General features: G+C 31.3%; 1 protein-coding gene across 1 annotated transcript in view; it reads left to right on the top strand.

Moving 5' to 3' along the window:
- LOC101236710 (tudor and KH domain-containing protein) overlaps positions 1–14,402 on the top strand; it is a 76,062-nt gene that overhangs the window by 20,503 nt on the left and 41,157 nt on the right. The window contains exon 3 of the mRNA XM_065806005.1: positions 4,749–4,893. Coding sequence (XP_065662077.1) covers positions 4,749–4,893 — 145 coding nt within the window. The remainder of the gene's footprint in view (positions 1–4,748; positions 4,894–14,402) is intronic.

Raw genomic sequence — 14,402 nt, 5'->3', positions numbered from 1 at the left:
ATATATATATATATATATATATATATATATTAGGGCTGTTCATGTGAACACAGGAAAAACAAATTTTTCTCGGATTTGAATGCATAGTTGTTTATTTTGTGCCATTTGACATAGTAATTGACTGTGGAAAAAATCTTTCCAATCAGATAATGTTTAGGGGGTGCTCAATGACCATAAAGTTTTACGAAAAACGTCAAAAACGTGTAAAAAGTTCCAAAGTTCCAAAAATTTCTAGAACCTGGTTAGTTAGATTTTTTCCACTGAAATATTGTCTGATTGCGTACTATATAGATTAATTAAAGTGCAGCAGATTAACTGTCATCAGGGCACCAGACTAAAAAATGTCTGCTAGTGTTTAAAACAACTGTGTTTATATCATTTTGTTAAAATTTGTATTCATAATTTTAATACTATTATTTAACTCAATTTAGAATTTGTTCAAACAGAATAAAAAGGTTTACAAGTATAAATATTATTTTTATTTGGAATTTCAGTTTGACAACAAATGTATTAATATTTTGATAGTACCTAACCTTAGTAACCTATTACAGAAAACTAGCATGGTAGTCTGGTAGTGTATTGTTTGTTATTAAGTGCAGATAATAATTTCTAATTTGAAAATATTTATTTAATTTCTTTAGTAATAATTATTATAATATATTGCTGCAGCTGCATAAACCAACAACTGAATGATAAGTTTGTATAATATGGTATTGAGTTTTGATTTTCTCATAATATTTCAGTTATCATTGAAATGGCAGCATCATCTCGTGTTGCTATCTCTACACGACTTCAAACCAAAATCTTTTTAATTGGACAACCAGAGCCAAATCTTCCAGATAAAGTTCTTCCCTTAACATCTGATGTTTTAAAAACATTTTTTTATCATCTTAATTCAACCAAAAAGTCAGTGCCTGAAAGTCTTAAAACAACTGTTGATGAACTGATTATTATTTGGAATAAAGCCCGTATTCCGACAGCATTTCATCCGAATGTAGTCTTAAAGTTGAAAACTTTAGTCCAGGAATTTAAATTAATAAAAAAAAAAAAATCCAGATTGTCAGATTCTCAGAAATCGAGAGAGAAATCATTTACAGACACCATTGGCCTACTTTTTGACATTGCCCACAAGGATGCTGAAACCATGATCAGAATTGAAGAAGATAAAGAATTTTTATTGGATCAGAGATGTCAGAGAAAAATGGTGATGTTTGGAGAGGACAAAGAACTTTCAAAATTAGAAGAAAGAAATGAAGCAAGGAAACAAGCAGAGAGAGAACGAAAGCTAAAAGAAGAGCAAAGACAATCTGGTGCGAGTGCAATAGTTCCTGTTATTGAACCTTTACATGACGAAAGTTATAGTGATGACAACGATAACGATGCTGTTGATAATGACAAAATGGTTGATAGAGATTTTGAGATAGAAATCCCTGTTTATTACAGACAACAAGTCAGTAAAGCAAGTTCTTCAGGGTCAGCTGAATCAAGTTTAGCAAGTACTCCAAAACGACAATGTATCTTAGATACAATTCTTGACTCGCCTGATGTTTCATCAACATTAGACAGAATTAATCTATCTGACACAAAATTTACTATACTAGCAGCAGCAATTGCAAGGGCTGGTGGACAGAACCTCGATGATGGATCATTGTCACGTTCTACAGTCCGTAGAAAACGAACCTATCATCGATCAAATATTGAAGCCACTGTTCAAACTGAATTCTGCGATTTGGACAAACCACCATTAATCGTCCACTGGGATGGCAAACTGATGATAGATCGTACAAATTCTGCAGCCCCTAAAGCAAATGTTGACCGGCTATCTGTAGGTGTGACAGGTCACAATGTTGACAAAATACTTGGAATAGCAAAACTATCAGCTGGAACTGGAGAAGCCCAAGCAAAAGCAGTTATTCATCTGCTTAATTTCTGGGACATAATTGGTGATGTTATTGGAATGAGTTTTGATACTACAGCCTCTAACACTGGCTCCAAAAATGGTGCATGTGTAGTTCTAGAGAAACATATAGGTAGAAATTTGTTATATTTCGCTTGCAGACATCATGTTCATGAGATCATAGTAGCAGGAGTGTTTAGATCACTATTTGGACCATCATCTGGTCCCAACATACCTCTTTTCCAGAGATTTCAGCAATATTGGCCCAAAGTTAATCAAGGAAATTTTAAACCTCTGGATGACATTCGAATGAAAATACCCCTGGTGCAAGAACTACAAAATGAAGTGATTGCATTCCTCAAAGAAAACCTGCATGTTAAAATGCCAAGGGATGACTACAAAGAAATCATGGATCTCTGTCTGTTAATACTTGGAAAACTGCCTGATCAAGAAGAGAAAAATTATCATTTCAAGATCCCTGGTGCTTATCACATGGCTCGCTGGATGGCCAAGGTTATTTATTGTTTTAAGATTTATTTATTTCGTGAAGAGTTCAAGTTGACCACAAAAGAGGAAAAAAATCTCTGTGAATTTTGCTTATTTGCTAGTCTGGTTTATGTAAAATCTTGGATATCATGCACAAATGCCAGCGATGCTCCAGTTAATGACTTGTTTCTGTTTCAGCAACTTAAGCAGTTTGCAGTTGTGAATAAAACGATTTCCGAAGCAGCAGTCAAGAACTTTCAAAACCATTTGTGGTACCTTTCACCAGAATTGGTCCCACTAGCTTTGTTTTCAAACAAACTTCAAACGGAAGAGAAGCGAAAAATGATTTCCAACATGAAATTTCACGGTGAGAACTGGTCTGAAAGGTTGATCAAATTAAAGAACATTGAAAGTCTAGAGAAGAAATCTCTGGACATGCTGGTGACATCAGTTTCAGCAAGTGCGTTGCGGTCAATGAAGGTTGATATTGATTTTCTGTTCAACAACGATCCAGCTACCTGGAATGATTCCCCAGAATACCAAGAAGGAAAAAATTTAGTATATTCATTGAAAGTAGTAAATGATGCTGCCGAACGATCTGTGGCTTTAATGTCGATGTTTAATGAATCGATTACAAGGAATGAATCTGAAATGCAGAGGTTAATTCAGGTGGTTGAGGATCACAGAAAGCGAGTGCCAGATGCCAGAAAGTGTACTCTGAAGAGTTATAGTCCTCGCTAGCATTAACATTGCACGAACTATAACATTACGATAATTAAATGTTAATTGCTCATATGTTTTTTTGTTTATAATTCGTATTTTAATCAATGACAAAGAGTCAAAAATCCTAGTGTTTTATTTTGGAAAAATTCTGATATAACAAAAACCCCAGAACTTTAGTCGTATTGCAGTATTTTATTTCATTAATTTCTCTGCTAATAAACCAGTCTAAAGTGGATGTGGATTGTAATTTGTATTCAGAATTTAATATTTAGAGATAATTAAAACTGATCAAATTTGAAAAATCTAATTAACCGGGTTTTAGAAATTTGTGGAACTTTGTTACTTTTTCCATGTTTTTCACATTTTTCGTAAAACTTTATGGTCATTGAGCACCCCCTAAACATTATCTGATTGGAAAGATTTTTTGCACAGTTAATTACTATGTCAAATGGCACAAAATAAACAACTATGCAATCAAATCTGAAAAAAAAAATTTTTTTGGACAGCCCTAATATATATATATATATATATATATATATATATATATATATATATATATATATATATATATATATATATATATATATATATATATATATATCAGGCCTTGTTAAGAAGCGCTACGCAGCTCGCATTTTGCTTGCGAAAAGGCGATTTGCCTACGCGTTCAGCAGTTTTGCGCTACGCAAAAACTTATATCTTTTAGAATATTTAAATTATCTTTTGATTACCGTTAAGGTGACGTTTATTCAGAAGTAATAAAGTCGTAAGTAAAAGCATTTAACCACAATTGTAAAATAATAGATTTTTTTGTTAAAGAAACAGTTTGTTTCATAATTTTTTTTTTGTTATTAAAAATTAGTTAAAAAAAAAAAAGTGTTTTAAGTTTTATCTTAAGGAATTAAATATATAAATTCCTTTTAAATATAAAAATTATTTTTAGTCATAATAAGTTTAAAAAATGCACGATTTATTTTGATGTAAATATTTTATTAATAAGATATTTTGTTTATTGTTAATTCAATAACGTAAAGTTTTAATGACGTTCATTTAATTTATGAAAATAAATTATGATCACGAACATGTTATCGGTAACTGATAAATAACAAAAAAAAACTTTATTGTTTAAAAACATTATTAAAAAGAGTTCACAAATTAAATAAGAAAAAATGTATTAACAGTTAATAAAATAACCAAAAACCAAATATAAAATCATAAGAAAATAAACAAATATTTTACGTTTCATCAAAAAAATATTTTTTTCAAAATAAAATTTAGTTCATATTTGAAAAAAATAATAAAAATGATTTTTTTAATAAGAACTTAGATTTTATTTGTAACTTTTGTTATAGTAAGAAAAAGACTAACTGTTTGTATGATTTTTAACGCGTTAATAAAATAACTTTAATTACAATGCGGTACTTGAAAAGACGCTAGTGACGCAATGTAACTTCTAACGATGCAAAATATATTTGCTGAGATTGAGTTACTTAGAAATGCGCTACACGTTTTCGCTACGCAGCGAAATCTCGTAACAAGGCCTGATATATATATATATATATATGTATATATATATATATATATATATATATATATATATACATGCATATATATATACACACATGTATGCACATATGATTAGGTGCAAGCAGCAGAAGAACATATAAAGAAATTGATTTTGGAAGCACCTCCAATACTAGAAACTGAGATTCTTGTTCCACAATCAACCTGTGGAAGAATAATTGGAAAAGGTGGACAAAATATTCGTGAGATGTGCAATACTTCAGGTTTTTTTATTTTACGTTATTTTTTGGTTCCTGTTCTGATGATATTTAAGATTACGGTTCCAGCTAGAATTACAGTTCAAAATGCTCTGGAAATAGATACCATAAAGCTTCATTCAGCATTATAGTGTTATTATCATTAAAAAAATGATAATTTCAAAGAATGTTTTTTAAATTAAATAATAAGCTTTAAAATTAATGGAAATAAAATTGGGCTTTGTTTGAAAACTAAATAATTTCCATGTTTAAATTAGTATTTGTATCTTGTAATGTTTTTTTGTCATTATTATTTGAAAGATGTTGTTGTTATTTGTATAACTTAATAAATATATTAAATATTACAATAAATTAAAAAAATCCAATTTTTATCCTAAATATTTGAACGAATTTGAATGTTATTTGCGAGTTTAAAACTTAAAAAATATATTGATTTTATTTAAAATCATTATTTCAAAAAGAGAACGAGTTTGTTAATTTTTAACAATTATCAAACTCTTTTTTTGTGCGTTTAGTTTCAACTATGAACTATTACTCAGATGAAAATTTAAACAAAGAAAAAAAGAAAATTTTGACAGTCCAAAAAAAACATTTGACAATTAAATCCATGTGTTAGCCGGTCAAATTGACTACTCACCTTTAATTTCTTATTTTCCACGTTGCAGTGTCTATAATAAGGGAAAATCTGTTCTTTTCTTGCATGGTTCAGATTTTGTTACCTCACCTAAAGTTATTCAACATTTTTGTATACATCCTTTCCTAACAACTCGTATTCAACATTTCTAAAGCTTTTGATAAAGTTTGGCATGCTGGTCTTCTCCATAAGCTCTCTTCTTATAGTGTATCAGGTAACATCTTGAAGATTGTTGAATCCTTCCTTACTAATCATAGTATGAAAGTTGTCCTCAATGGACAGCACTCTTTTTCATTTCCTGTAACAGAGGTTCCTCAAGGTTCTATCCACGGCCCAATATTTTTTTAATTTACATCAACAATCTCCAAGAAATTCTCATATTCAAGTTGACATTGTTCACTGATATTACTACCATTCGTTCCTGTCTTGATAAGAGGCCAACACTCTCAAATTGCTTAAAGGGAGCATTTGAGGTTGAAAAAGATCTCACCTCTGCTACAGCTTCAGGCTCTCAGTGGCTGGTGAACTTTAACTCAAATAAGACTTAAACTCAACTCAAACTCAAAAAATAAATAATCTTTTTTCGATTTATCATTATCGCAACTAGAACTAGATCTAGACAATCTAGCTCTTTCTATATTTATAAACAGTAATATACTTGATGAGTCATCTACCCTTCATCTTCTAGTATTAACTCTTACTTCCAATCTTTCTTGGAAACCATATATCAATTCCATTGCAAAATTAGTATTTGCTAATGGTTGCATTTCTTTATCAAGCTCACCACTTTCTTACTCCAGATTCTATTCTTTATCTCTATAAATCTTAAACCTTAAATGGAATACTGTTGCCGTATCTGGAGCAGATCTTTGATTGTCACATCGTTGTAATGTTGCTTCTCTTTCTTTTTTTTATAAATACTATAATGGGCATGGCTCTAATGAGCTAGCATCTCTTGTACCCATCTACTAAAATTCATTTTTATGTTACTCATTCAATTAAGTCTCATCCTTTTACTAATGACTGTTCCTAAGTGCTCCAAAAACTTTTTATTTGTCTAATTTTTTTACTCAAGCATCAGCTCTTTGGAAGTCACTTGCTTCTTCTTGTTTTTCTGATTCATACTATTTGCAATCTTTTAAGTTGTCTGTTAATTGTTATCTTGCTTTATAAACTTCATCTTTTCTCTTCCAGTAACATACAACTCTAAAAGTGTTTACCTTGTTGTTTTCATTTTTTCAGAATCCAATTTTGGTTTTTTCATTTTACTATTCATGGTGATCTATCCTTGGAAGTAAAACACTAACTCCTGATTTTTGAAATATTTTGACAATATATTTCGCAAATTATACATTTATTAAGTTATGCAATGTTGCGCAAAGCATTTAGATTTAATTTAACGTTTAAGTATTTGATTTAAAATGAGATTTAAAATGAAACTTTTTCATTAAGGTTTTTTGAACCTGTCCACACTGTAAACAGCCTTGTTGGAAGTGAAGATGTTAAAAAAAAAGAATAAGAAGATTTAGGTTAATAGATAAAGTGTTTGACTAATGGGGTGGTTATTAGATGAAGCAGATTGCTCTCTAGAGTTTTAAAAAATAGGGATAACAGCAGGGTGGAAAGCAAGACTCTGATAAATATTTGTTGAATAGTTTTGAAAGTATAAATGACAGCTCTGTAGAATAGTTTTGCAAGACTATAGCAGATATGTGGTCCAGACCACAAGCTGTAGAGGAGTCTAAGCAGGAGATCACTTTAGGTACAGAAACTGGAGTGATATGAATGTCAAGCAATGAATCAACTTGTTTGTTGGCAATATCGGTAGAACATGATTAGTGTAATCAAGAGATGAGATTAATGAAAATTTCTTAGTAAACAATTCAGCTTTGTCTTTAGGTGAGTTAACAAAATCTAAACCATGCGAAAAAGAAAGAAGAACAGATTTGCTCTTATTATAGACACTGTTAAAGATTCTGCAGAAGTCTCTGGAGCCTAATTTTTGAGATGAAATTTTGCAACCTGAAAATTTGTCAGACAAATTTTTTTTGCAATGGTATCTAGTAGTAGTAAACAGACAACTGTTTTCTGGAGATTTATTTTGGCCATAGATATAGAAGTAATGATTACAATTTGAAATTGTAGCAGCACAATGAGAGGAAAACCATGGAGTAAAGTGAGGCTTGACTCGAAATTTTTTAGAGGGAATTAAAGATTTCATGTCAGCCTGAATCCAAGAAGTTTCATAAGAGGCTTATTAGTCAGCAGGAAGACAAAAGATTTCTACTCAAGGGCCATCACCAAGAAAATCACATAAAGAGTCCTAGTCAGCTTTAAGGTAGTTGTAAAAGGTACAATGATAGGGGGATTTTAATGATGAGGAAGAATGAGATAACAGTTTTAGAGTTGTCATGTCAAAAGTTATTATGCAATCTTAGGCACAAATAGACTCTAATGCATGTTCATTTTCCAAAATGATAAAAGCAGCGTTTAATGATTTTTTGGACTGTCCAATCGCTTCTCAATGCCTTGAGGAAAAGCTCTGAAGAAAATTCTAATTCTAAAATCAAGTTAGATTTGACTAGAATCAAGTTAGATTTGGTGGTAAAAAAGTACCTCACTCCACCTCTGACATCCACAGATATCAAAGACTGTTTACCTACAGCTGGAGATATTCTCTCAAACAAAAGAAACAGCATCTTTTCAGAAAATTTGGAAAAACTTTTTTTTTTGTTGAGAAAATCTTCTAGTTGTTGTGTTCCATTATTAGTTATTTTTACTAATGTTTTGTTTAAATATGCTAACTTTAAAAGTTAATATATTTATTATTGATTTTGCTCCAGTTTCGGTTCTTGTTTTGGTTTGCGTTTAATTCTGGTTCCGGTTATAAATAATAAAAATATAGTTTTGGTTGCAGTTCCATCAAACTGTTTTTACATTATGTAACAAATTGAAGTAATTCGTAATAATGATTAATAATTGTATAATGATTTTTTAATAAATTTACTGATCTTGTTTGAATTATTAAAAAGTTTTATATATAATATTTTTAAATTGTTTAAACATTTATTTTTACTATAAATTATAATTTAAATTTAAATTAAGTTTTATTATTAAATATATTTTAAAGTAACTCAAAAAAAAATCTTTCAAAAAATAATCGTTTGAAAGATTTTTTGAAAGTCTTGAAAAATTAGTTTCAAACATTTAGGCTTATTAAAAATACATGCCTACATAAAAAAATTTAAATAGAACACTTTTTTTAATTTTATACAAAATGTCTTTATTTAAACAATCAATATAATTAATTTTTTATTTTATTTTAAGTCTTTGTAAAATAAAAACTTTAGAAAATGTCAACAATTAAAAGTTCTTAACGTAACATTTTTTTATTGCGCTTAAATTAGAACATCAAAACAGTTATTAGCGTGGTCAATTACAAAGTGTAATCGCATGCCATTCCTGTCCAAGCCTGATATATATATATTAGGGTGATTCATATTTGACGAATTTTTGAAAATCAAGTTGGTCCTACCTGGAATGGTTGACCACCAATATAAAAATAATTGTAGGCCCCAAAATTTTAATGTCACGTGACTTTAGAGGTTCCCACCAGTCAAATTTGAGTATAAAAACATAGCAAACTTCAGTGGTCTGGCGGGGACCTTAAAAATCAACACGGAAAGCCAACTTTTCTTCTATATGGTATATTTTGGACTACTTATTTATAATAGGGTAGGACCAAAAAGAAATATGGTGGCATTTATTCCACATGATGTGGAGAAAGTGGCAAAAAAAACGGTATTTTTTACATAAAATGGCGCATTACTATGTATAACTGACGCTGGTTTATTCTTCATATTTAGGCCAAATTTTGAAAATTAATATTAGAACTAAGCATTAATAATGTTTATATAGAAGGGGCATGTCAATTGCTACCCACCCCTCCCTCACCCTATTATTGGAGATTTATACCCCATCTATCCCTTCTTTGTTAAATGAAGGGGGGGGGGGGCAAAGTTATATAAATTTTATTATAAATCATATTTTCTAAAATTACTTTATTTTCTTTATCAAAAAAAAAAACATTATTTGGCAATATAAATATTAAAATCATGATATGTAAATATAATATAATATATTGCAATGCATAAATATAGTATATAAATCATGTTATTTTTTTCTCTGCTTTCCTATTGCTTCATACGCTAGCTGAAACTGTTCCTTGGTTTCTGACCCACAGAGGTGATCTTGTCTTTGCTGAACAGCTAGTATAAGTTCTTGACGATCATCTTCATTGTGAACATTGTTCACAAACTCTAATACAAGTTTTACAGCCCTTTTTGAACAATTGTTCACTACTTCAAGTTTACTTACAAAATTGGAGAATGTTTTGAACTGGTCAACATAGCACCACATAGGAGCAGGACAGTTTAACCAAAGTTTGTCCTCCATTCTTGTCAGGTTTAATAAACTGAACATGAACCAAGAGTTCTCTCCAAATAATGGAGCAAGTCCTTGTGGCACTTCTTGTTTAAATTTTAACTCGTTTATCAAGTTTGACTTCACTGAACACTGAAAATGATCAGAAACTGGTTTGGAGAGTAATGTTTTGCGATGTTTTCTTTCTTCACATCAGGAAGGGTAGGGTCTAGGAGAGCAAGTGGAACCAAAGTTTCATCTAAGTACCAGGTGTGTCTCTTCATTGACATCATTGTACTTTCAATTCCGTTTAGAACTCTCTTGGAATCAGAGTTGCGTTTCTCTACATATTTTTGTACTGCACCATTTGCCAATAGGCTTTTACATCCTGAAATGGTGCCGCTGAGCCAATAGGCTTTTACATCCTGAAATGGTGCCGCTGAGGGCAATGAGGTCCTCAGAAACCAGACAGAATATAAAATCAAAATAAATTCTGCCATTGTAATATTTTGGGCAGCAGTCAAATCATAGGGCAGGTGTGGACTCAATATCTGAATCTTCAAGTAGTAAATGGCTTTTGACATAAACCTAGTATGAGAAACACAGCCTGGAGCTCGAACTTTGAAATATATTTTAAGATACAGATACATCAGGGTAAGTTCCAATAACTCCCTATAATCCCCTCTTGGAAATATGTCAGTGTTTAATGCATCTTTGCAAAACTGGATAGTTTCCAAGAAAGTATTGCTGATGGAATCGGTATCAAACCTTATTAAATTGGAAGAATCAACAGTATCCTTGATGTCATTCCAGTTTTTCTGAAACCGTTTGAACATTAAATTTTCTGGAGCTGCTATTTTGACTGAGGTAATTGGCTCCCAAAAAATGTTTAAGATGAAATTCATATATATGCCTCCTGCAGGCAAGCTCTAATAAAATAGATTCCTGTCTTTGACTGAACCTAATATTGGTTCCTGAATGTCTTCCAGTATTTGAGGCAGTTGTGTCAAAACATAGTCCCTTCACATCGTCACATATTCCATAATCTTCCAGTACATTATACAAAGCTTCATACTGAGCAGCTCCCGTCCCATGCTCCATTGCTGGATTTCCAAGAAGCTTAATGTCTCCATCAATATTAGCTGAAACAGCAAACCTGTCTCTTTTTTCCCATTAGTAATATCTTCCATAATTTTTCCATCAAAGTGAGCTATTATGGGGAAAAGTGCTTTTTCAGCAGCTTTTTTAACCCCTATTTTGAGCTTTGCAGCATTTTGCTGGATGGTTTACTTTTGTGCCCGCCAAATAGTAGATTGAGACAGTAAAAAGTCTTCAACATTTCCACCTGAACTAACAACCAAATCTGTACACAAATGCAGCAAATATCTGGAGGAAATATTTTTGGAAACTGAAGTCATGGCAATATCTTTTACAAAATCTTTAACTAACTGTGGCGTATCATTACTTGGACCTGGCTGATCGAAATCAAACAAACAATCTGAGTCAATGCTGGTGTTTATATCACTGGTTTTTGAGGAAAACTGAAGCTCTGTAGTAAAATCATCTCTTTGAGAAAACTGTTCAACACTGTGTACTAACTGTGGATGTTTCAATCTTCCCTGTTCTCTCTTCTTAATTCTCCGGTTATAAAGTTTATCTTTTTAACCCAGAGTCTTCTTTTCTAAAGAAAATAAAGTGATTTTAGATAATATGATTTATAAAATCATATTATTTAAAGTCATATTATAAAATCCCCCCCCCCCTCCTCCTCCTTCCAACAAAGAAGGGATAGATGGGGTATAAATCTCCAATAATAGGGTGAGGGAGGGGTGGGTAGCAATTGACATGCCCCTTCCATATAAACATTATTAATGCTTAGTTCTAATACTAATTTTCAAAATTTGGCCTAAATATGAAGAATAAACCAGCGTCAGTTAACCATAGTAATGCGCCATTTTATGTAAAAAATACCGTTTTTTTTGCCACTTTCTCCACATCATGTAGAATAAATACTACCATATTTCTTTTTGGTCCTACCCTATTATAAATAAGTAGTCCAAAATATACCATGTAGAAGAAAAGTTAGCTTTCCGTGTTGATTTTAACGGTCCCCGCCAGACCACTGAAGTTTGCTATGTTTTTATACTCAAATTTGACTGGTGGGAACCTCTAAAGTCACGTGACATTAAAATTTTGGGGCCTACAATTATTTTTATATTGGTGGTCAACCATTCCAGGTAGGACCAACTTGATTTTCAAAAATTTGTCAAATATGAATCACCCTAATATATTTTATATATATATTTTGCAAAATTGTTTTGATTTTCTATGGGGTTCATGTCAGGTAAATTTCCCGGCCAAGGCAAAATGTGCACATATTTTTTAGCTACGAATGCTTTAATGCTCTTAGCTTTATGGCATGGTGCCATAAAGCTAAGAGTGTTTAATTTTACACAAGTAAATCATGAAGGAACATATACTCTTGATTACCAGGGAATCATTCTTGAATCTGGGGCAGTAACTTGTTTTTTCAGTACTGGCTTGTACTGGTCCTGCCTCGTGATCTATTCCACAATGTATAGGGAACCCATATCCATGGCTGAGATCACTGACCACACTATTACACTCACAGTATGTTTAACTATTTCCAAAAGGGAGTCCTAGTGGAATTTTTCTCTTGGGTGGTGTCTGACAAATGAGCTTTTGTCAGACACCACCCAAAATTTGAAATATTTGCTCATCTGATTAGTGTTTTTAAAAAACTGCAGTTAAAAAAACCCCGCAGTTTCAGTTTTAATTAAAAAAAAAAACCCACAGATAACTGTGGTTTTTGGTTTTTTTGCCCTTGATGTTATGCACCTTAACAACTGCAAAACATTTCTGCTAATTCTTTCATTGACGGGCTTTTTTAAATTTGAATGTTATAAAGATATGCGATTTCTGTATTCATAGCAAACATTTTAGCAAGCATGAATTCAAGAACAGTATCTGCTGTCGATAACGTTGCATCTTCTCTGCTAAGGAATTCCACTACTGGTTTTGCTAGCTCTAAAATGGAATTTATTAAAGCTAATGACTCAAAATCTAGCTTGTTCGTTGCATCAAGAGCATATAATTCAGTAAATGTTTGGAATAAATATTTCTTAGTTTTTAACAAAAGCGCAGTCATCGAAAAAAGTGAATTCCAACGATGACAAACATCCAGATGCAGTTTGATTTCTTTACCAAATTCCTCAGCCACTTTTTTCTGAAAAATTTGATTATGAACTGATGACATTTTTATGAATTTCATAAAATCCATGTTCATCCTCTTCTGAATCACTGTCCATTTTCTTGGGAATTGGTACGTGTCTTTATTTTTCTTGGATAATATGTCACATACACCAAGATAAATTACATGATTAAAGCAAAACTGATTAATAATATCCATTAATTGCATGAGGCTCTTGTTGGTTGCTGCATCATCTTGAGTAGAACCTACTACATCTTTTTCCATACAAACACCAAATGAATTCAAATGATACTCAATATTTTGTATTAAACTCTATTTGGATTACCAAATAGAGTTTAATACAAAATATTTGAAGCCTATAAAACTAGCCTCATTAGGATGTCTAAAAAATATTAAGGATTAAATGATCCTAAATATTTTGTATAAATCCTAATGAGGCTAGTTTTATAGGTTTTCTTATTACACCAATGTACCTTTTGTGCCTCAAAGATGTATATTCATCATGATTTAAGGTGAATTTATGTCCCATTTGAATTTTTTTGATAATTTCTGGTTTCATCACTTCCTATTTATCAGAAAAGTCTTGATGGATTAATTCATTACAGTTGTTGGATTTTTAAGAAGATGATTTCCTCTTTGTTGAATCGATGAGCAAATAAGTTTTTTTGTTAGTTATCATATTAATTGAAACACCATCTGTAGCTACAATTTCTTTAAAGATTGTTTTTTGTAAAACTATCCATGGTTTTAATTTTTTTCTTCCGGTGGTGGATTTGAGCTGCTGCTTGTTTCTCCAGTCAAAGGACTATTGATAGTAATTCCATGACGCAAAATATGATTCCGCAAAGTAGTTGTGGTACCACCGAAATATATTACAACAGAACCACATCTATCACAGATGCCTTCAATATCTTCAATAATAAATTTAGAATTTTACATCAGGCAGCAAATTTCCAAACTGATGACATGATTTATCTGGAAGATAAATGTATTTCCAAAAAATTAAAAAAACTCATAAAAACAATATCTTGAATTATTTTTATTGCATACCTGTATGTGCCAAAATATAGGGGAAAGTTAGGTAGCCCCAGACACTTGAGGAAAAAATAGATTGTTCACATGTACTAACAGAAAACAAAGTGTTAAAAGACTTTTTTAAAAGTATAAACATTTATCTCTTGAACTAAAAATAAAATTTTTTGATATATAAAATACAAAATATAAAAG

This window comes from Hydra vulgaris, chromosome 09, assembly GCF_038396675.1.
Source record: "Hydra vulgaris chromosome 09, alternate assembly HydraT2T_AEP".
NCBI classification, from domain to species: domain Eukaryota; kingdom Metazoa; phylum Cnidaria; class Hydrozoa; order Anthoathecata; family Hydridae; genus Hydra; species Hydra vulgaris.
The sequence above is the reverse complement of the archived record's forward strand: the minus strand, read 5'-3'. Positions and strand labels throughout refer to the sequence as shown.